Below are 23096 nucleotides of genomic sequence, written 5' to 3'. Positions count from 1 at the left end.
GTTAGGAAGACAGAAAGAAACAATGCCTCGCATTAATTGAAAGAGGGTCTGACAAACGAGGGGTGAAAATGGAGAGAAGGAAAGGACATGCGATGAATTAAAAAGAGAGTTGCGCAGCCCAGAGCTGCTGTAGAAATAAAGCACAGCATCCTGCCGGACCAAAGTTTCAGGCCTGCATTTGCTAGATATGTTTGAGTCTGTAGAGGACTCCTACATTAATACATTTCACTGTGAACCCATTTGCTGCGATGCATTGTAATGCTGTTTTTTCTTTATCCCTCATTTTGTCATTGAACCTCTTTTGTGTTTTTTTTTTCTGCTTGTCTTGAGATCTCTTCCTCTTTTAACCCATACTCTTTCTTCTTTATATTTTTTCCTTCGTTCCCTCCTTGTTGAATGTTGGCTATAGCAGCCAGTATCTCCAGCTCTCTGCTCTTGGCTTTGATTTACTCTCTGAATTTGGGAGTTGGAGGAGTTGCTGCCACATCAGCAATTATCCTCCCTCTCCAGTTTTCCCAACCCTTTTCATATTTCTTGGCACACTGAAGTATAAAAAGATATTCCAGAAAAGGTCAACTCCGGATCATTGTAGACTTAATAATTAACATACTGAAAACTAGTTAAATGCTTGGCCACTGTGTTGTCCATCCTCTCCTCCCCTCCATACACCTTCCCCTCCTTATTGTTCCTGCACTCTTTCCTCTCATCACTCTCTCTTTCACCCTATCCTCTCTCCTCCTGAGCACTTCTTATATTCATTTATTTTGCTCACACCTTACTGAACCTGTGAATCTGTTTACCTCCTCTTCCTCCTTTGGCTCGTCCTCCCCTTCCTTCCACCTCCTTCCTCCTTTGTGTGTGCTCTTGTCCATTTTTGTCTTCATCACCACAAGGAGACACATATAGAAGTAAACAATCCACAGCTTTTCCTCTGGCCACACACATGGGGTGTTTGTGTGTGTGTGTGTGTGGGGAAATAACCACTGACAAGGAAATACTGCTGAGATGCATAAACGACATGCCTGGATGCTCTGTAATGAGCTAGATAATGGTTATAATAGTGTGTGTATATGTGTTTGAGTAAATATTGTGTATAACAGTGATTACCTGAATCAGCCTTTATGTTACAGTATGCTTTGATGTTGGTGTAAAAATTCAGATGAATGAGTGTCTGTAAGCGATGCAGTATACAACTGAATCCAGCTTTTGATATTCAGCTATTTTGTGTAGTTTGTGTGCCTTACAGTGCACACCCAAGCAATTGTACTTTGTGTGTGTGAGTGTGCACTCGGAGGAGTTTTGTTTGGTTTTGTGAGCACGTCATAAAATAATTTTAAGGTGATTATAATTGTGCAGTGAGGCATACAGTGAGTGATTGAGAAGTAAGCAGATGAATAAGAATGAGTGTCTAACTGTGTGTTTCTGAGTGTATGTGTGTCTGTGTCCTGACACCAAGTGAGAATCTAATTTGTGTGTGTGTGTGTGTGTGTGTGAGTGAGGGGGAGAGAGTTGAGGCTATTTATGATAATGGGAAGGATGCTTATCATGATTATAATCAGGGCTGTCATTGTTTTTTGGTTGTGTGAAATGTTTTTTATGCACATGGGCAAACTTGACTTTTTCGTTCAACATTAAGGCCTGTTAATGACATTAGAGCTGTTTACTGGACTGATACTGTACAGTATGATAATACAAAGGCAGATAAACACAATGACTCAATTTATGAATGGAGATAATTGTAAGGAACCATTAGCATTGACACAATAAGGAAGTGCAAGAAACAAGAAGTTTTAAATCTTTACAAGCTTTTTGCTGAGTTACTACATGTCTTGATGAGGCAGAAATTATTTTTCTGAGTGTGTGTGTACATATATATATAAGTAAAGGTATTCAGAAGTGCCATCAGTTTGCTCGTGAGTGGTTTTATAAATGTGCCAGGATGGCTTTTACGGGAGAAAGATTGTCAGAATAATGTATTGTACTGTACAAAGCTCTTATTCATGGACTCTGTCAGTCCTGTTTTTTTTCTGTGATCACAGATGCTGGTGTCCTTCAGGACTGTTTTTATCAAGTTTGTGTTCAGAGTTCACAGAATAATAACTGAAAAGAAGAGTTGCATTTTTGAGGGAAATTGTTTCACTGTCTAGTTCTGTCATTATGCAGCACAGCAACAAACATAACTACTATCAGCTCACATTCCTGTTCACATTTTTTTTTTATGTCCTCTTGTGTAGACTTTTATATTAATGACATAGGTGTTTCTATGGCAATGACCTTTTCTGTTGAGATTTTATATGAATTACTGTAGGTTTGCTGCCACACTATCCTCTTCACGTGTGATCCTGACAAGGCTGCACTTGCGTACAAGAGCAACACCATTTAAACCCAAGGCTGGAATTAATGAAATCCTAATTTGCATGAATTACCATGACCTAAATGATAAATTAAACTGTAATTTCCATACGTTCCGTCCAGTAATCCCCTTTGGATTCCTCCTAAGCCTTTTCTGCATGCTTGGGGCTTCTGAGCCAAGTTGTATCAAAGACTTGACGAAAACCAGAGAATTCAGCATCAAACGGAGGTGGATCACGGGTAAGGCCCTGGGACAGATATGCATTTGGGTATAGCAGCAGAGAGGGGGGGGGTTCACGTCTTCTCCCAAGCTGTAAAATGAAAAAGTGACTCCTGCTTTTTTCCTTGGTTTCAAATGCCACCAAAGAGGAGTAGCAAAAGCTTGGCTCTAGCTGAAGACTTCATTTCTGATTTGATTATGCAGTCATGAGCCCAAAGGGATTTTTCAAGCACCAATTCACTTTGCTTGACATATTGTACATTCGACCCACTGAAGCTTGCTGAAAAGGTGCTGGAGCGTTGTCTATTTGAACCGACCAATCGCAGGTCATGTTTGTCAATATTGTTAGGTTGTCACTCCCCACACGCCAACTAGCAGAGTGGATGCCAGGCGTCACTGCTTGCATTCAAATGATTCACCAGCCTGTTAGTCAGAGAACTGTGAGTGGAATATAATGGGGTGAAATGACAGATGAAATCCCCCCCAGCTAGACGTAAAGGAAGCTTTGCCGCTTTGCTGGACTGTCTTGCACACAGCAGGCCTACCTATCAGTGTATGACGCCGAGAACCCTGTTGAGAAGATCATTTTATTTGATAAGGCTTGCACATAAATTGTCTTGCGTGCCTCTCCATCTCCCTGCCTGCGTCAACAGAGACTTCCTTCACACGCTAACACACACACATCCATACATCAAAGGCACATCTACGGTCTGCTCAGAGCATTGGATTCATTACGATAGTTTCTTGCTGGGCTTTGGTTTATGGAAAGGAAGACCCAGTGACTCCATCTTCACTGCACATTCAAACTCTTATGTTGCATGGTTCATTGGTCTCAAATCTGTTAATGAAAATTCCAGCAGTGAGGATAGCTATAGATGTTGAGTATGAGTGTACATACACAATTTGATGAGCCTCCATTTGTGTACAGCAGTATGCATGTAAATGTGTAACTGTTCGCCTCCCTGTATATGTAATTATTTGCACAGGTGAATGCGTCACTGTGTGCAAGGATGTTTCTATGGAGCATATATCATTTTCTCTGCAAATGCTCATGCAGGATAACAGAGAAATCAGCAATGGGATCTGGAGGTCATGGTGCCAGTGTTATATTAAAAGGATAAAAGGATGATGGTATTATAGAATTTTTCATTATCATTAAATCCCATGAAAAGACCAATGCCAAAAAATTAACTGACCGTGCTCCCATTCCTGTCCATTGCAGTGAACATGGGCAGCATAGTTTCTGAGTCAGTCACATATACACCGCTCTGCTGCAAAATATTCTCACTAGATCATCAAATGTTTTTTAATCCATCGCTCAAAATAGTCCTCAGCAAAATTGACTATTCCACCCAGTGTAGGTAACATTTATTAAAAACTACAGTGCCCAGTTGCTCAAGGAAATGTCTTTTTTTTTTTTTTTTTTTCAAAAATGAAACTTAACATTTGTGGCCAATTTTAAAAAAATATTTACTTCATAGGACAACCCTGGGCCATAAGGGAATACTTGACATATACCACAGCAGCCCCCAACCAAAGATTTTCATAGTTGACAAGTAGTTGTTAGTTCAAGCCATCGGTCGACTAGTTGACACATGTTTATGGTATTAATTTAATTATTTTAATGTCAACAACTCTACAGCTGTATGAAATATCTCATTGCTATGTCGCACTTGCTACAACTGTTATTGTATAGCAGTTGTACAAGAACAATAAGATTCAGCATTTTTTTCTAACAGATAGGTTGTCCACTAATTAGAAGCTTGGTGGTTCGATCCCCGGCTCCTCCAGGACACATGTCGAAGTATCCTTGGGCAAGATACTGAACCCCACATTGCCCCTGATGGCTGTTCCATCAGTGTATGACTGTGCATATGAGTGTGATGTATGAATGTGAGTGAATGAGTGAATGTGGCAAATATTGTAAAGCACTTTGAGTGGTCAGTAAGTGTAGAAAAGCGCTATATAAGTGCAAGACCATTTATCATTTACCATCTGCACCAAGCTGTACAAAGTCATAGATCTCAACAACATGAATATGATTTTTTATTTTATTTTATTTTTTACATCATGATCCACCTATCCCTCCGAGTTTGGTGAAAACTGGTTCAGCTTTTTTTGCCTAATTCTGCTGACAAACAAACAAACATGGGTGAAAACATAACCGCCTCGGCTGAGTTATGTAATGAGCATAAAACTGTAAATTTTACAAGCACATGCACGAAGCGAGCCGTGCGTTATTGACACCAAAAAAAGCGGTTATGCAGTAAGTGATGTAATTTAGCTTCCCTAGTCCCTGTGAACACTGGGATAAGCGTAAAAGATAATGATGCAGAGCTTGCATGTCACCTTCTCTGGGTCATTTACCTTCTCAAATTGCTCCCACACCTTGCATTTACCACCCGACATATGAAATTACTATCTAATAACCACAAGGACCAGCCATGTAACCTATGTCTGTTTTTTTTTTTTTTTTTATTTCCCAGCGACCAACTCTTATTGACTAATGTTTGGTTAGGGAGGAACTGTAATTTTGTACCAAAAAAATAGATTGAAATGGAGTTTCTATGTCAAGCCAGCATCACACCCTAATTCTTCTCACTTTGTGCCAATCGTATTCTTTCGTCTTTATTTTGTCGCCTCCCATGTCATACAAATACTATGTGCATAAACTGAGCAAGCTATCTCTACCATGGCTGAATTGAGTTATCTCTTTGCCTATTTGCTATTTCTGTTTTCTTTCCCTCCTCCCTTCCTTCAGTATTCCTTCCTCGCTCTTCGCTGCTCCCCTCATTCTTCTCTTTCATGTTGCATTTATTGCATACAATTTGTTTTTCTCCCAGCTGCACTCCCTCCACACTGTTGCCTCCATTTTATTCCGCCAAAGCTCATATTTTACACTTATCATGTTATCTGGGCTATTCTCTGACTCATAGGCTTGTGTTATTATCTGTGTATGTAGCTCTGTATGTATTTCTATGTGTATTGTCATGTTTTATGTTTGCATGTGTTATATGTGTGCTGCTTTTGGATATCTTTCTGTGGGTATGCCAAATGTGCAGTGTGGTAGCGGATGGATTTTTTGATACATGTGTATTTGAAGTGTTAATGCATATATCCAAGATTGTGTGTGTATATATACATATGTGGCTGTGCTTTTGTGGGGACTTATTTATCTGTCTCACTTTCTCTCTCTCTATTTGTGACTTTCACTGTGCAATTTTCCAAGCGAGAGAACTTGGATTGCATTTTACCAGGCCTATATGGGCTTTTGCATTTTTTGGTTTTTGCGTTAGTCTTCTGGTGTGCATTTGTATGTTTTGTTGAGTTGCTGTGTATGAACCTTCTTGCAGACTTGTGCTCCACATTGATGTCATCCTTTCTAAATGAGAAATCTGAAGTGTAGCTGATTTTTAAGGGCCAGTGAATAATTGGTTATTTTTAAATGGAATTCTTCATGATGGCAGCAGTTTGTTTTCAAGTGTTTACAGGATACATAAATTAGCAGCAACTCAAAACATTTTATGGTTTCCAAGCTCAATGTTGCTTATATAATATTTTCCCCATTTAAAAGTAACTTTTAATCATCATTGTTCACAGAATTCAAATGAATCCCTAAATTTGAGTAGTAAACTGCTTATCTTTTGGTTTTTAGAGCCAGAGGATTCCTTCAGTTACACATATCAGGTTATGTTTCTAAGTTTGAACATTGCAGTTGATTAAATAACTAATTATAGTTGGAAGCAGTTAAGCAGTAGTAATGAATCATGTGTTGAAAAAACTCTCAGTCCCTAAAGTGTTAGAAGGGAAAAATATGTGCTACAAGGACAGCATGAATTTTTTTTTTTTTTTTCTTCAAGTATTCACATCAGTAGTAGATAATGCTTTGCAAGGTCACAAGAATAACATATGAATGCTGTTGTATGGTGGATTTTTGCTCTTAGCAAAGTACCTGGAATACACAGATAAGAGTGAAGTACACAGTATAAATACATGTTTGAGTGTTGTGTAGGTGTATGAGTAGTTATTCAGGGTTCCTGGGTGCTTCTGGAACCTCTTAGGTTGCTGTTCAGCCTTCTGGCTGAGTTTTTGGCCCAATTCAAAGCAAGAGCTGTGATAGGAGGATCGCGTTTGACAAATGCAATGCCATGTTTGCTCTCACTGTAGACTGAGGTCAGGTTTTCATTTTTACTGTACACCACCTCCCCAGGTATGTATGACAAAGGGTATGTGATGATGCAGCTTTCTAATTTGAGGGTTTATCATAAAGAATACAGGGGTTTGTGGCCAGGTTATATTTCAAACCAGGTTCTCAATCATGAACAACAACACAGCTGAGTTGATATAGCGCTGTGGAGACAGAAATCGTGTCAATATCCAAGTTTAATTAACCAGCATGATGTCTTCAAACATACCCCAGCACATCAGTTTTACACATCAGTCTAGACTTCATATGGGAGCGTTCTCACTCCCACGGACCTTAAAACATAGTGTACTGCAAAGTTAAGAGAGACAAGTCAAATATAAATTTAAGAGTGAATCCCATGCGATTTGCTGCTCATATGCTGTCAAGATGGTTGAACCTTTAAAGGTCACAAAGGTTAAGACATTAAAACTTTTGTGTTAGTTAGCTTTTAGTTAGCTTAACCATTATTATTGTAACTAAAGTGCTTAATTGCATGAGTTATTTTTATTTCTGGTGTTTTTGGAAGTTAGTAGACAGCTTCAGGTGCATCCCTACCACCATCTGGCCTGGAGTAGGACTGATCATTATTTGCAGATAGACCGAGGAAAATTTGCGATGTGCGATGACACTGTTCAATTTTGCGATGATGATATTACTTGCAATGAATAAACAAATATTGAAGTGTGAACATACAGTTTTGCTGAGCAAAGCTGAATGAAGAACACAGACAAAGGTCACTATCGGTCATCTCCTCTGTCCTCCTCCCTCTGCTGCAATTAACTCAAGTCAGACTGTAGCTATAAGTTTACAAAAGTTTGTGGCAAATGAAGCTGCAGTCACACAGACAGTTTTCCTTTTATCTTGTTTATAACAGTTCACTATTAGGTTAACGGTTAACACAAGCCGCAGTGGATAGAAATGTTGAAATTGTAGCTTTTCTTCGTTCTTGTTGAGCAGGTGGTGTGATGAAGAATGCTAATTGCTACACTGCCACCTCTATGCTGTCTGCTGTGTGTGTGTGTGTGTGAGAGGCTGCAGCCCGACACCAAAACCCGGCAGTGTTTTTTTCCGGTTCATTCGGCTCAGGCGCTGCGCCTTGAAAACCCTGCATGCATGGCGTGTGTTAATAAAATAAGCTTTTTAATTCATCGCGTTTCAGTCAGTCTTTTGCAATGTGTCAGCATTTGTGTAAATTATATTGTATTAATCTCATTTGTATTTTATCCAGATGCAAATAAAATGAAAAGTGTAAATAAGGGCAGTGATACAGTTGTGAGGCTCAACATGCTTAAGAAGTTTCAACCTGTTGAGCGTAACAACAGCAAGTCCTTACCAAGGTTTTTCAGTGTTTATTTACCTACAGTTTTTTCACTTCTAATTTGAAGTGTGTTGATGATAATATTAACACATGGTTACCAAATCAAGTGTGATACTAACACTGAAACAATCTGTAGATTAATCATTTAGTAGTTCAACGAAAAAACAAACAAACTCATCAACAATTCAATAATAGATTAATTGAGCAGAGGCCAACAATGTGCCATAGTCAACAGCCTGCAAGTGTTTGTTCCAGCTGATCACCTCAGCAGGTAATTTCACTCATGAGGTCTACTTGTTGAAGGACTAATCAGCAGCTGGGTCTTGGATTGGAATGAAAATCTATAGACTGTTGGTTGCCTCTTATTGATTTAGTTACATGATTGTTTGTTGTAGCCTTGCATGATGTGTTTGAAATGATTGGCATCTGTATTTCAAACTGGCGCTACATTATCTGGTTATGTATCTCAAAACAAAATTAAGACCACTTTTCCCCTAAACCTTTGCTCTATCCACGTCAATGTCTTTGAAATTCTGTGTGAAAGACGGAGGAGGTTGCCAAAGCTCTTAGCACTGTGATAATTATCTGCATCACAGCTGATCTGACAATGACTTGTTTATGTTGAAATTGTATTTGTAGAATCTTTATGCCAAAGAAATGGTTTTGATGCTTTAATGACAGTAAATTACTATAAATAGAGGAAGCCAATTAGATGATTATTTGCATTTAATTGGCAGACTGCAGTATGTATAGTTATACATCACATGGATTTTTATGCCATGTTTTCATTGTGCACAGACGCCAGTGTCGATGGAAATGCTGTATGTGTTTGTACTGTTTATTTGTTGTTTCCCTCTGTCTCTGCTCGTCTCTGTATTTAATTTCTCCCTTTTCTCTCTCCCCTTGTGTCTCTCTCCTCCTCCTCTTATCTGCATGCACTGTCTCTCTCCTTTCGGCCTTTCTCATCTTGTTCCTTGCTGCCTTCTGGACGCAGGAGTTATTTTGTATTCCTCTCCCCACTCTTCCATCTGCTTTATAACAAGGAAAGCAGGAATTAATTAATAGGCTGATAGTGAGGCCTGAGAAAATAGGGGAGAAAGCGAGTTGAAAAGGAGAGGAAATATAATCAGATAGGATCTGATTTTTGTGTGTGGGTGTCATCTGGGGTTTTGTGTAATTCAGTACATATTTTCCCCCCACACTCCCCCCTTCCACATATCTCCTTGCTTGCCCTCTTCAACTTATGTCCTCCACCTGTATCTTTTTTTTTTTTTATCTCTGTTTACCTAAAGCTATTCTTTACATATATTTTTAATTCTGCCCATTTTCTTGCTTATTTGGGTAAAACAATTACTCCCTTTTGAGTCCAACCTATTCTCTCATCTTTCCTCTCTCCGTACCATCTATCCTTTCTCCTACTTGTCCAAATTTTTTTCCTCTCCTCATGTTGATAAACTGATAAATATTTTTTTCCCTCTGTCCATCCCTTTCTCCCCCTCTGCCTTCATGTTCGGTTTGTATTTGCGTATTGAACAGGCAACATAGTTTTTTGGCTCCCAGCTAAATTGATGTCAAAATGCCATCCTCATGCCACAATAATTCAAATTTCTTATTTCGTCCCCTCTCCCATGCAGAGAACTCATTCCTCCCGTCTGTCTCTCCGTTTCTCACCTCCTATCACTGGGCGCCCTCTTCTTTTCCCTCTGTTTGCTGTCTAAAACTGTCTAATGAAATTCATACAAAACAAGATGGGAGGCTCGATGCCTTCCTCCTCATTGTCCTCTGCTTCTCTCTCCCTGTCTTTTGTTTCATCTTCGTTTGTTTTTCTTTCATATTCTCTCTCACTCCATTTAACCAATCCTACCATCTCTCTTTCCTTTTCTTTCTCTTTATGGAACACCTTTTCTTCCAGGTCATATTCTTTTTGTTGTCTTTGTTTGTGTTTATCCATCCCTCCTATTCCCTTGCCATCCATCGCTACCACTTTCTCTCTTATCCCATGTTTTTCTACATTTCCATTCCTGCAGGCCTGAACTTGGTAGCACATTGGCTGTATTTCCTGTTATTTATTTAGACAAGGTTGTGTGTGTGTGTGTGTGTGTGTGTGTGTGTGTGTGTGGTAGGTGTGTACACATTTGGTAGACAAGAGTCTGCATTAGTTTTACCGAAATGAGAAATACATTTCTGCTTTGCTCTTTACCACTTGCCCCGGAGCCATTGTGAAAAATGTATTTACCGGAGACACGGTTTGTGTGAACATGAACGAACCCAAACATTGACAAAAACACACACACACACACACACACACACACACACACACACACACACACACCCTGATACAGTACGGACTCGGTTCACTAATGAAGTTATGAAATCGAGTGTTCACTTCAAAAGGAGTAAATGTTTTGCATTTCAAGGCCACATTTGGGATGTGGGGAGGGAGAGCTGGAGACAATAGAAGATAAAAGGACGAAGGGAGATGCAGAAGGAAAAAGTGAACAGAGGAAAGGAGAGGATACAGGAGAAGAGAGAATAGGAAGGAGAAGCAATGGGAGGAAAGAAGTAGAATCCATAAGAAAGGAAGAACTGAATAAAAACACAGAGTAAAGCAGGATTTGTCTCTGTTTACATTTCTGGTCCTTAGTGTTCTTCTCTTCCGCACTTACTCACACTTTCCATCTTTTCCTGCAGTGCCATCTCCGTCTGGCTGTCACTTCCTTCTTCAATCCACCCACCCTCCTGTCTTCCTTCCTCCCCCATTCTTCAACTTTTCCATCCCTCCATTCCCCTCTTTCCTCTCTTCACCTTCTTTCAACTTCCCCGTTAAAGTCACAGAAATAGTGAGAGTTTCACGGGGAACACACTTCCTGCGTTGCGTGAACACACAGACACACACATACCACGCGTGTGTATTCATACCGGCTGCGTCTCTGCTGCATTGCTGCTGCCAGCTCTCTACATAGTTTGCAAGCTCCTCCAGTGTTGGAGTTATTGTCATTTTAAATCAATTTATTCATTTTTGATGGTAAATGTCACTGAAGTGCCACTGTCTCCATATGCAGCTGCTAAAATGGTTAAAAAATATATTCATATTTTTTCATATCTGTGTCATATTCAGATTCAGCCTAGACATAGACTATAGGGGAAGGTGTCAGTTTTGTGTAATGTTGCTAGTATGATGGCAATATGACATCAGCAGGTCTTTTCTCTGTCTACGCCCGTGTTGAGTGTGAAGAATAGACGAGATGCTGAATCTCTAGATCATGTGACGCAGCCGCGATGCGTGAGATGCATGTCACGCAGCCAGTGCGTCTGGCTAACACGTTAACATGAGCACCGAAATTAAAACCAAGATTTTCCACAGACGCGATGCACACACAATGCATTCAGTGTGTTCCTGGCCTTAGCTGACAAGATTGTTGCCACTCTCATATCTGTCCATTAAATATGAGCCAGAAAATAGTTATCTTAGTGTAGCATGTCCAAAGGTAATATAGGTGACAAAATCCACCTACCAGGACATCTAAAGCTCCCTAATGTATATTGTACAAGAGTTAGGCTAGCTGTTTCTTCCTGATTGAGGTCTTTATTCTACAAGATAACAGCACCTGTCAGTGGTGCAGTACAGACATGTGAGTGATATAGATCTTCTCATTTAACTCAGCAAAAAAACAAAAGCATTAAGCTTATTTCCCAAAATATTGATCTATAACTTTAAGTTCCTTTTCCCCCTTACGAGAAGAAATCCTTTCTTAAAGAGTAACCTGCTTTCTGTACTCCCACTAATCTCCTTTCTTTCCGTTCTTATTATCTGCTTCCCTAATTTACCATCTTCCACCCTTACCCTGAGTCATTCCTTTTCCCATGCTCCCTCTTCAATTTGACATGGTCATCCCCCTCATATCCCTCTCATCCCACACTCCCATTTATCTGTCTTATCCCTCCATTCCTCCTTCCCACTCTCATCCCAACGCCTCTCCCTTTGCCTTCCACCTTCGCTTCCTCCCATTGCCTCTTTGACTTCGTTCCTCCTGTCCTTTTGAGAGAGGCCAAATCCAATATCCTTCACACTCCCACTTTTCCCACCCGCTCTTTTCAGTTTTGGCATCCAGCATTTTATCCTCTTCATGCACCACACTCCCTCTGCTTCCCCTCACTTCATTTCTCGCTCACTTGCCTTGAATTGGAGATGTATAGCTGTCATCTTGTCTCTTTTTTTATTTATCTCTCAATCTCCTCCATCATTGTGGATGTCAAGATGGAGTAGAATATTATCTTTACCTCCCTGCCTGTTTGTCATATTTCTTTGTCTATCTCCTCATCACTTATGACCACAACAAGCCGCCTTCCTCTCCTCACTGCTTCTTCTATCTTTCTCTCCCTCTCTCCCCCTTTTAGTTCTGGGCACACAGCCACCCCCTTCTCCCTTGCTAACGAGCTCTGAGTGAAACGACTGAAAATGATATGCAATTACTACTCAGCCTTCATGGTCTAGATGTGTGTGTACGCAAATTTGACAGATTGAGACGGCATTTGTGTGCTTGCTGCTGAATGTGAATGTATGTGCATGCTGGACCTTCAGATAATATGTATTTATATCCTCAGGTTCTATTGAGTACTAGGCTAATGTACTTTCCATGTACTGTGATAATAAGTGTCCAGGGAGGGTAGGTTGTGCATATCTGTGGGAGCACGTCTGTGTAAGTGGGAATCATCATGAGTGCTTTCTTAGGTATTTGTGTATGCATATACATTTTTATGAACATATTTGAGAGTTAATGGAAAAAAGCATTTGTGTGTGTGTGTGTGTGCGAACCCGCAGGTGCTCACCCCTCTGTAACAGGTCAGCACATCATACATCCTCTGCTCTGATCTCCTCGACCCTGGCAATCTAACCTCCTGCATAAGTCAGGGCGGACAAGATAATTCATTTTAATAGAATTACATTTTAATGAAACCTTCATTGCACTCTTGACTCTGGAGATGACCTGCAGTAATTCTATGATGATCCTCCTTTAAAGGGGAATGTAAATTTTTGCTTTGAAATGCATATCCGCCCTTAATTTATATGGAAGTGTACTGCCTCTTTTGATCAATAGGTTCGGGAAAATTTTTTTTTTTCCCTTGTAATTTTAGTGCCAGGATTCAAACATTTTGGTTGAGGTGTTATTGCTGGTGAAGTTTGGACAGCTTAAAAAAATAAAAATAATAAAAAGCTGGTTAGCAGGCAAGCTTCAGTAGAAGAAAAGAAGCGATAGAAATATGAGCAAAGCAAATGTTCAAGTGGCAGTCTCGAAGATTTCAGTCCTGGTTGATTTGGCGACACCTGTAGTTACTGGTGGTAATAATTATGGGGGCAGCAAAACAAATTATAGTTATAGTTGTAAAGAAGTCCAGCAATAATTTGCCCTTTTCCATCATTTTGTGATCAACTGTGATCTGATTTGATGCTGCACACAGCATGACATTGGAGGCAGCTCTTTCATCCAACAGCTCACTGTGGCTGCTCCTTCTTGTTCCATTACTCCCTGCAATATTTCAAATTGATCCACTGTCAAAATGTTGTTTTGTAGAAGCTTGTCTTGATGAACAAGTGCTAAGCTCATTGACAAACGCGTTGCATTTCCTGTGACTTCATAATAAAAGTCAACTTGTGTTTGCTTCTAATGTGAAGCTACAGCCGCATTATTACACCCAGTTTGTAATAATGCAAATAAATAAATATTGCAATACTTTCATCAGTAGACCATAGGCTCAATCACCATTGTGTTACCTTATTCAGAGATAGATAGTGACTTAACACGCATTTATTGAAATGAAAATCTTAGAGATTGCCATTTTAACACTGGCGGTGGAAAACACTGCCAGTGTTAAAGTGAAAGCTCTTGGCTAGTTAAATTTGATAAATTTAATTAATAATTTAATAATAAACTGGTAAGTAAACCAATTCTAATTGGCTATGTAGCAGTACTTACAAATAGCTCCTTTAAGGATGTGCCAAAGGTGCCATAAGATCTGATAATTTCCTTTTTTTTTTTTCTTTCATTGTGTGTTTTTTATAAACCTGTTGTACATTGTCAAACATCAGAATAAAATTAAATATGCAGTAAACACTTATCAACATGTAAAAAAAAAACCAAAACAAACTATAATGTTGATACTGTACACTAATGGCAGCTAATGACATGACAGCTCATGGTTGCTAGTTGCCATAGTATCATGAAAGACTTTCCAGTTTGTTAATTCTCCAGGTACGAAACTGTAAATATACTTAAAACAATGCTATGTATTATAATCTCCATGATACTAGCAAAAAACAAATGTGTCTTAAAACTGTGGCCTGAAGTGTGGCATCGACAGACGATTGGCACATCTTCCTTTAAAAAGCCACAGGACACCAACACAGATGATACTAAATCAACCACAATCCCTATATTCCATCTATACATTTGTAGGTTTTATGGTTTTATAATATGATATAACATAGCCAAGCCTCACTCACATTTATAGTGCTGAGTGTCTTTAAAAATAGTACAGGCTTCATTGTCTTTGATGGTAATATTTGACACTATCTAACATGAGATGTTTAATAATAATATGTTATGATTGAGCCAGTTAGTGTTGTTATGCTGCAACCAAATGCTCTGTCAAGTTTGAGTATGTTAAGATTTATCTTTAGCTCAGATAAAACATTTGCATCAGAGGATAAACAGTATGTTCATGACATTGACCTGGACTTTAGATGAAAGGGTATTCCTCATCTTTGAAGCTACTTGATGGGAGACATGCTCAGTTCTATTGGAGTTTAGACTTCTGCCAACACCATGAGAGCTGATGTGGTATCCTTAAAGTGGGGTTTACTGCAGAAGTGTACAATGTGATTTTATTTCATCACGGCCTTTCTCTAAAATATAAGGCCAACTTAAGGATGACATTTAAACATTCATCTTATGAAGTGCCACGAGAAAAAGTGTGTTTAGCCATATAACAAGAAGTATAAGGTAGGGTGCAGAGGGGTATGCATCTACTTTATGCTCTTCACTGTATGTTTTCAGTTTCTGCAGTCTCCATGGTGATACAGTATATTTATGTCCGTCAGACAGGGAAGATTTTTCACTGCTTATCCCAAAAACTACCTCTCAGGTGCATCTATAAAATGTGACTAAAATAGTACTTACAGGAATGTGGCCAGTGCAGGACTATAAATAATTTGGGCCTCCATTTGATTCTGCAATGTAAAACATGTATACCTTAGCTTGTTGGTGATCTGTGATTTCATCAGAGAGCAAATGTAAGATATTTACAAGCATACCAGAACCTCAAGTGAGGTGTTGCCCAGACAGGACAACCAAATGCAAAATAATGTTCTTGGCTGTGAGGAAGAACAGATTCAGTGAGGAGACATATCTTCTATGACACTTGTGGGGATTCCCATTTTTCCTTTAAATTGCCAGAGATCAAATATAAACCTGGCAGCTATTCAGAAGCTGTAAGCAAGGCAAAGGCACAACTGGCAAGCAGTCAGAGATGCCAGGCAGGAAGATAGACATGCAATATTGGCCCTGGAATCTTAAAGATTTATATATTCTTCAGCATTGTCAGAAATAAAGAATAAGTTCACACCTTTCACACGTCAGAACCTCGAAGCGATGCCCTACTAGGACACATTGAAAATGGTGAAGGCAAAGGATAGATACAATGTTTAGTTTGACATTTGTTTTTTGTTTTTTTTTTAGGAAAATGCAAAGTGCTGGTTGGGATGGATACACAGATATAGATGATGTAAATGCATAAATATTATTTAAGGAAGGGAACTTGTTAAACATTCAGAAACAAAGCTAAGATTTACCACAGAGTCTATTTTCATGACTTCCTGGGGCTCCCAGTATAGCAGAAAAAGGAGGCATGATTTTCCATTTGGTTTGCTGTAATGTGATCATTTACTAATTTGCTAAGTGTGCACTGCTAAACCCCAACATCAGCTGTAATGACAAGGGCCTTAAGGCAGGTCCTGCACTCTTACCTAATATAATGTTGAGGCTCAGCACTGTAGAGGGGCTCTGAGTCTAAATCTAGTTTTAAGACCTTATTATTAAAGTTTATATTATGCTTACACACTGCCTATTCCTAAATAAATTCCTATTTAATCAAATTTCCACCAACTAATTGACACAGAGAAAACCTTGGGTCAGATTGTGTTGTGGCTCAGGAGTACTTCTCGGTCATGGGGCTGTAGGCAAAAATATAATTAAACTGCCACGCGTAGTCTGCTGTGTGCTCGGTGCTTGATGGGTACTTACATGACAGGGTACATGCACAATATGCAGCGAGTTGGAGGAAGTGGGGGTCAACAACTTTCAGATTGGATTCGTGAATAAGCAAGTGGAACAACTTTAGTTAGAATTAGGTTTTAGTCATGGATAAATACAGAAGTTGATTAAATTAAAACTCCATTTACAGTAGAAAACTCTGCAATGCATCAGGAATGTGTGTTACTTCAATAATAAGTATTATTCTGTTTCTCTGTGGTCCTGTCTCATAATCCATTTGATAGTGTGGAATTATATTTATCATAGTTTTTGTACACAGGGAACATTTATAGATCTTTGAATTACAAACAAAATGAAAAATACCCTTAAAATAACCTTATTGGAACCATTTTACAGGCTATGATATATTATATACACTTTATTATATCAGATGCTAGAGCCAAAATAGTTTTCTGTATGTTTGTCTTTACCTTTACATCACCAAGTTGTCTCCACGGTTATCATTTATATGAGTATGTGTGAATAAGAACTCCAAACAATAAAATGTCCTAGTTTACCTCTCTAGATAAAACTGCTTCTCTCTGTTTAATTTATGATTTATTCCTTTTAGTTTTATTCTAACCCCTGTATCCTGTTTCAGCAAGATGCTTATAAAAAGCCTTTTATTTTTGGCTTTTATAGATTTCTTTAATAACTGCTTATATCATAAAAGGTTGAGCAGACACAACCAATTTTTCAATTTCAACTTACTTTTTTGATATGACATGTAAATGTATCTGTGTTGCCAAAGCACATAAATGAAAGTGGTAGATAAAGAAAGCTTTTAATGGTTTACTACTTTTGGAAAAACATTTGAAGTTAATGTATCAGTGTTTTGGAGGCAGTGAATACAGACGAGTTCCAAACTTTTTGTATTCATTATTTTATGTAATGACTCCTTTGAATCTGCACCTAAGTTTCCAAACTAATTGGTTATTCACATGGTAATGTATGTGGAAGTGTGGAACAATAAACTAAGCCAATATTGACACATGGCCATTATTCAATTAAGAGCTTTATCAGATCATACTGTGCAGCTAACTACATTATTCCCAGTCATTTTGTCTTAACAAATTCTCATCCTAACTCGTGATATTTATGCTATTTTTTTGTATTTGTATATATTATACTCTGCCTCAGTACAGATGTTTCAGGTCAATCCTCCTCACTGCCACTGGTTAATCCTCTGTGCTCTCCAACACAGCCAGAGTTTAGGCAACACTTACAACCAGCAGTATTTCTCGTCATAACACAAGGCCGTCCATTCACTTATTTAATTTGCTGAAGGCATATCGCCTTTACCGTGGTTCTGTGTAGTTGGGCCTTACTGTGGAACTTGCTAATGGTACAAGAGGCTTTTATTCCATAACTGGCTGCACTTGGGGACAAATGTTGCTGCAGGCTCTTTAATTTGTTTGAGTGAAATTAGTATACAATAAATTTCATAAACCCTCGAGGGTCCTCATTCAATCAGTGTTTCCTTATGTTTTTAAAGTGGAAGAATTATGTGAGGAAAACAGTCAAAAACATACAAAAAAAAAACTAGGGCAAACTTGATTTATATAAAAACAGCCTGTGCATAGACACCAAATATTTGACTCTTGACTCAGAAAATGTTCAGTTATCTCGTTTGTTGCTAAAATATGTTTATCTGCATAATATGAAAAGACTTCCAGCTCTGTGAATAGGCAGCCACTAGAACACACTAATATGTCACGTTATATGTTAGTGTTTTTGAATTTGGATACTTGTCTTTTAATCGCTGTTTTTCTGTAGCATCACTTTTCATGAATATGCAAATAGAGAAGTGATTGGGTATTTTTTATCATTGCGTTTGTTTCAGCCGGAATTTGCAGGAGTGGATGAGTAAACGAGGGAATGAAAATGATAGATTATTTGAGCTGAAACCTACAAGCAGTTACTTTATTCTCTAATATTTAAGTCTTAAACATTTCACACAACAGAGTGGGACAGGAAAAACATTTCTTTTCATATGCAATGTCTTTTAAAGGGCTGTAGTCCTGAGAAGCTGGAGCCCATGAAGACTAGTTACTATTCTGAGTCTGGTAACAAGTTGGTGTCCTATTTAAACAAAGTACTGGGAAACAGAGATTCATCATCATCAGTCATAAAGTGACTCATATTGTCTCATCATTTTATAATTTAAGGACACAAGCGTAGCTTTCTAATTTCAAAAATACCAACATATTCATGAAACAGTATTAAAAACATGACATTAGCGCCAATCCAAGGTATCAAGAGTGGATCTGCTTCTTCCACCAACACATTTCACACCAGGCTGATGCATAATTGTCCTTCTGTTTGGCCAGAGTGCGGATACCAGCTAATTGAGACATTAATGAGATGGAAGCCAAGACGGTGTCCAAAATCTAGGCTTGCTTGTTAATGTGTGTGCCTTCTGTGTCTCATTCACACTACAAGGCAGAGAGGCTTCCCAGTTATCTGAGTGTGTTTATGTTTGGCACAGGGTGGGGTGCAGGGACACAGCCATCATCCCCACCTACTGTGTCCGTTTACTGCTCTATTTAATATGTGTCCAGAAAACAACAAAGAAAAAATACTTTAATACATTTTGGCTATGCATTAGACCGTGCAAGGTCCTGAAGCTCAACTCAGAAAGTGTCATTTGAGCTTTACATTTAAATAAATGCATTCAGATGAGGCAGAATTTAAGGGTTACAACACATGGAAATCTAAGAAAATAAATTCTCTCTGTCCCTCTCATATTTAAATTCCCTCTAATAATAATTACTGAATAAACATTTGCATAATATACTTTTATTTTTGTGTGTGGGGGTGTATGTAGATATGAAATGCATGTAGATATGTGTGAATGTGTATGTTAGAGCGGTGGTGACAGAATGACAGGGGAAGGTCTACACTGTGTACTAAACTGTCTGCATTGTCTTGTGATGTTTTGGAATTTAATAAAGTTGGAGGGAATGAATGACAACAGTTTTGTCAGTTTTGTAATATACAGTGTTTTTTTTTTTTTTCCTTTTTCATAGATCAGGTTTTTTGGATAGATGTTGCATTGCTACAATGCACCAGTTATTTATAATGATTTTTGTCATGGCGTTTATAGTTGTCAGTATGAAATGACACATGGGCAGAAATGTACTGGTTTCATCTGAATGAGCCAGAGGTTGGAATGGAAAGGAACTTATTAGTTGAGTTGTATTTGCATTGTACTGACTTATTGTGAAGCTGTTAATTAGTCACAAAAGTGCTCAGAACTCATGCTGGACATCTTTGCAACCATGTATAAACTCTCCATGTATCTGCTCATGTGAAACAAAAAAGTTACTCTTTAAGATCATATAACACTGATCTGGTTGCCTTTTGACTTGGTGCTTCTACATTTCCCATGACCTTACAATATCTTCTAATCTCTAAAATGTGATATTGCTAATTTATCAGTTTGGTTGGAATATGTAAAACTTGCTTTCCTACTTACTTCCTCAGGAGCCATTGTTTCAGCAACATCAAATTATAACTCAGGTTTCTTTTGTTTTAATCCAATTTGTTTTTGCTATTAAGAGGCATCCATGAGGAGTTGTTTTCTTTTCATACATCACAGATTCATTTGCCTAAATGGGAGGTGCTGGAAAAATCCTCACATCCACTGAAACACCACATCCTCCCCATCTTGATTTGAGACCAAGAATAAAGAATAAATAAAGATGTTTATATTGAATAAATAGCTTAACTGTTCTTAAAATTTGGTTGAATGTTCTCCAAGTTGACATCAAGGGAGATTCAGATCTATTCACACCATGTTAACGGCTTCAATTGATGTATTCACCTCATCGCCTCTCTCTCTCTCCCTTCAGTGTGGACCTGGTGCATGCCCAGCTGCATGTTTGTGAGGGCCGTAGCCTGCCAGACCTGGGCCTCAAACAAGACAAGATCAGGGTGAATGGCTGTGCTATCCAGTGCAGAGTGACAACCGAAGACCCAGCCAGAGGCTTTCAGCCAGACACAGGCAGGATTGAGGTAGGCTCTATCTTAAAATCATAAACATTTTAAAGTAGTTTTCAAGTGATTTTTGATCAAAGGGGAGCAGAAAGACCACTCGTAGTAATCAAGCCTTGGTACCTTATACAGTTACTTTTTCATTTCCTTGTCCTGCCCAACATGTGGCCCATCCAATTTGGGTTTAAAAGTCATAGCTTTACATCCAACACAAAAAATATGAACTTGAATGTGCAGAGCTGAAGGCAAATGCACTAAAAAGCCAACTTCCAGTAACCCACACAACAACAACAACAACAACAACAACAAAAACAGCAAAACAGTAAAAACAGCAACCATCCAAATAAGGGGCATTTTTCCTAATTTCCCAGGTTTTTTCTAAATAACTGGCTGTACCATAGCTACTCTACAGATGTAGGCTATACGTATAAACCTGCTAATGAGCGCCTATTTTGGGCAGCATTCTCCACCCTTTCTGCTTCCCCTGCCTGTTACCATTTTCAAAATCCCCTTCACTACGGGAAAAAACTACCTCCAAGCAAGCAACCTACAAGCTGAAAATGACAAATTTTGATTGGGATTTGGATTGTGCAATCACACAGTCGACATACATCTCTGCTGTTTTTTGTGGCATTTTATTTGCAGGGAATCAGTCATTTTAATGACAGTACTCAACCCCCCCATGTGCAGAAGTTTCCCTCTGACACTATTTTGCAGGGGTACTGTTGCTGCATCCTGGGCTTAGCACAGCCTAAGATGATTGTGATTGGTTTAAAGAAATGCAAAGATGCCAGGGCATTTTTCCTCTTTAGCAGAATGATAATGAGTGCAGCCACACAATTCTCCAGTCCTGACACAGCGCTGTGGAGATAGGTTCGACTATGTGAAATTAGCAACAACTCTGACGTTGGGCATCATCCATGTTTTGTATCTTCTTAAACAACACATCATGTGGTTCCCAGTAAAAAGAACCACAGAAAACTGAATCAAACTCATTTTCTTTAGCTTTCTTTGATGGCACATTGAACACATTCATAGCAGATTCTTCTCCTACACTGACATACTGTCCATTTTCAACATTGAGTGGTAAAATGCCAGATCCCCGCTAGCACATTAAGCTCTTTGCTTCTAAGATGTTTTTATACAACATAATTGAAATGTATGCAGTTTCACTTTAGTTCATGTGTCATATAAAAAGCTTACAAAGCAACACGGCGTCACATCCAAATGTCAAATGTAGGGTACATTTGATATTTAGGTTTGTGAATGCACCATACCATTAGCTTTTGAGAGATCATGTTTTATATTATGATATGGCATTACCAAACATACATAAAGTGTTTATCCTCAGTGGCATCTATAGTACAAGCGCCTGTTTCATATTACAAGCAGTCCCATAATTCAGTGACGATAACAAGCTTTGCTTTTATGGAACTTTCTGCTAATGAGAGATAATAGAATGTCTTCATCCAAGTGTGTGTGCATACACTGTATGTGACACATGTGCACACAGTCACAGCTGCAGAGATCACCCAGCGCTTGAATGATAGTCTGTCGCACTGATTCATACAGTGGCTTCTATTGCTGCAATTTGCTGCAAAAACGTAGACTGCCATATGGGGTCTGTGAGTGGGATGACATGAATTCCCTCTGTGCATGTGTATTCCTGCATGACTGAATGAATGCATGTTCATCTTCATCTCTCTGTAAGAGGGGTATATATATAATCTATATATAGATATAGATTATATATATATCTATATAGTTATATAGATATATATAATGAGTTTAGTTTATAAATGCTTTCTGTGTGTGTCTTCAGCATTTTTTTGTAAATACTTGGTGTGGCTCTGAGTATTGACCGTATCCATGTGCCTTTTTTGAGTGGACCAGTGATTTTCCTTGACAGTGTTCACACATGAGAAGACACATAGGTCACTATAAGAGTACTTTATGTATCCAACCACAGGCATGTATCCTGTATATCTACACTAAATATATGCCATTGCTCTTCGTGTCTCTGCAAATCTCTCTCCAGCTGATGAGGTCTGATCCCTGGATGCTTTTCGCTGTCAGGTCCTTTTGCCCTTCACCCGATACTGTACACTCACCCACCCACCCCTCTACTCTATTTTCTCTCTCCCATGCTTTATTCTCTGCCTTTCTTTAATGTGTTTCTTTTTGCCCATTCTCTGTTAGCTTTTATGGCCTGTAACAGTGTCACAAAGCGCTTTACAAATAATTAAATTGGTAATGAAAGCCAGCTTGAATCAAAAAAACATTGCAGACCAGAATTAAAACAAGGTGTTTAAAAAGAATAAAACAGCTAGTTACCAGAATAAAAACAAATCACGCCATTTGTAAAAGATAATGTTAAGTGATAATGGTGATTTTGACCTCAGCTGAGCACAGTGCTTAAAGTGCCTTGGGGGCCCAATGACTATGGCTGGGTTATGTTTGGTTTGTAGCCTAGATTCTACTAAATGTGGGAGGAATCTGCTTGAGGGAATAAAATGGAATTAATGCCTTCAACAGTGCAGAAAAGCTAAAAAAACAAGTAATGTAGTGTGACATGCACAGTTTCCTTCAGTAAGGTGTCAGAAATCTACAGCTCAGCAGTGCACAGGAGTAGACAGGGGGGAAGCTGATCACTGTTATGATAATATTGTCTGCATGTCAAATTTTACTATAATTTTTGAAACTATAAATTCCTGG

General features: G+C 38.7%; 1 protein-coding gene across 1 annotated transcript in view; it reads left to right on the top strand.

The window, feature by feature from the left end:
- The window catches only part of pc (pyruvate carboxylase), a 282921-nt gene that overhangs the window by 65682 nt on the left and 194143 nt on the right, over positions 1–23096 (top strand). The window contains exon 11 of the mRNA XM_022758332.1: positions 20240–20402. Coding sequence (XP_022614053.1) covers positions 20240–20402 — 163 coding nt within the window. The remainder of the gene's footprint in view (positions 1–20239; positions 20403–23096) is intronic.

This window comes from Seriola dumerili, unplaced genomic scaffold (assembly GCF_002260705.1).
Source record: "Seriola dumerili isolate Sdu_G_001 unplaced genomic scaffold, Sdu_1.0 BDQW01000295.1, whole genome shotgun sequence".
NCBI classification, from domain to species: Eukaryota; Metazoa; Chordata; class Actinopteri; order Carangiformes; family Carangidae; genus Seriola; species Seriola dumerili.
The sequence above is the reverse complement of the archived record's forward strand: the minus strand, read 5'-3'. Positions and strand labels throughout refer to the sequence as shown.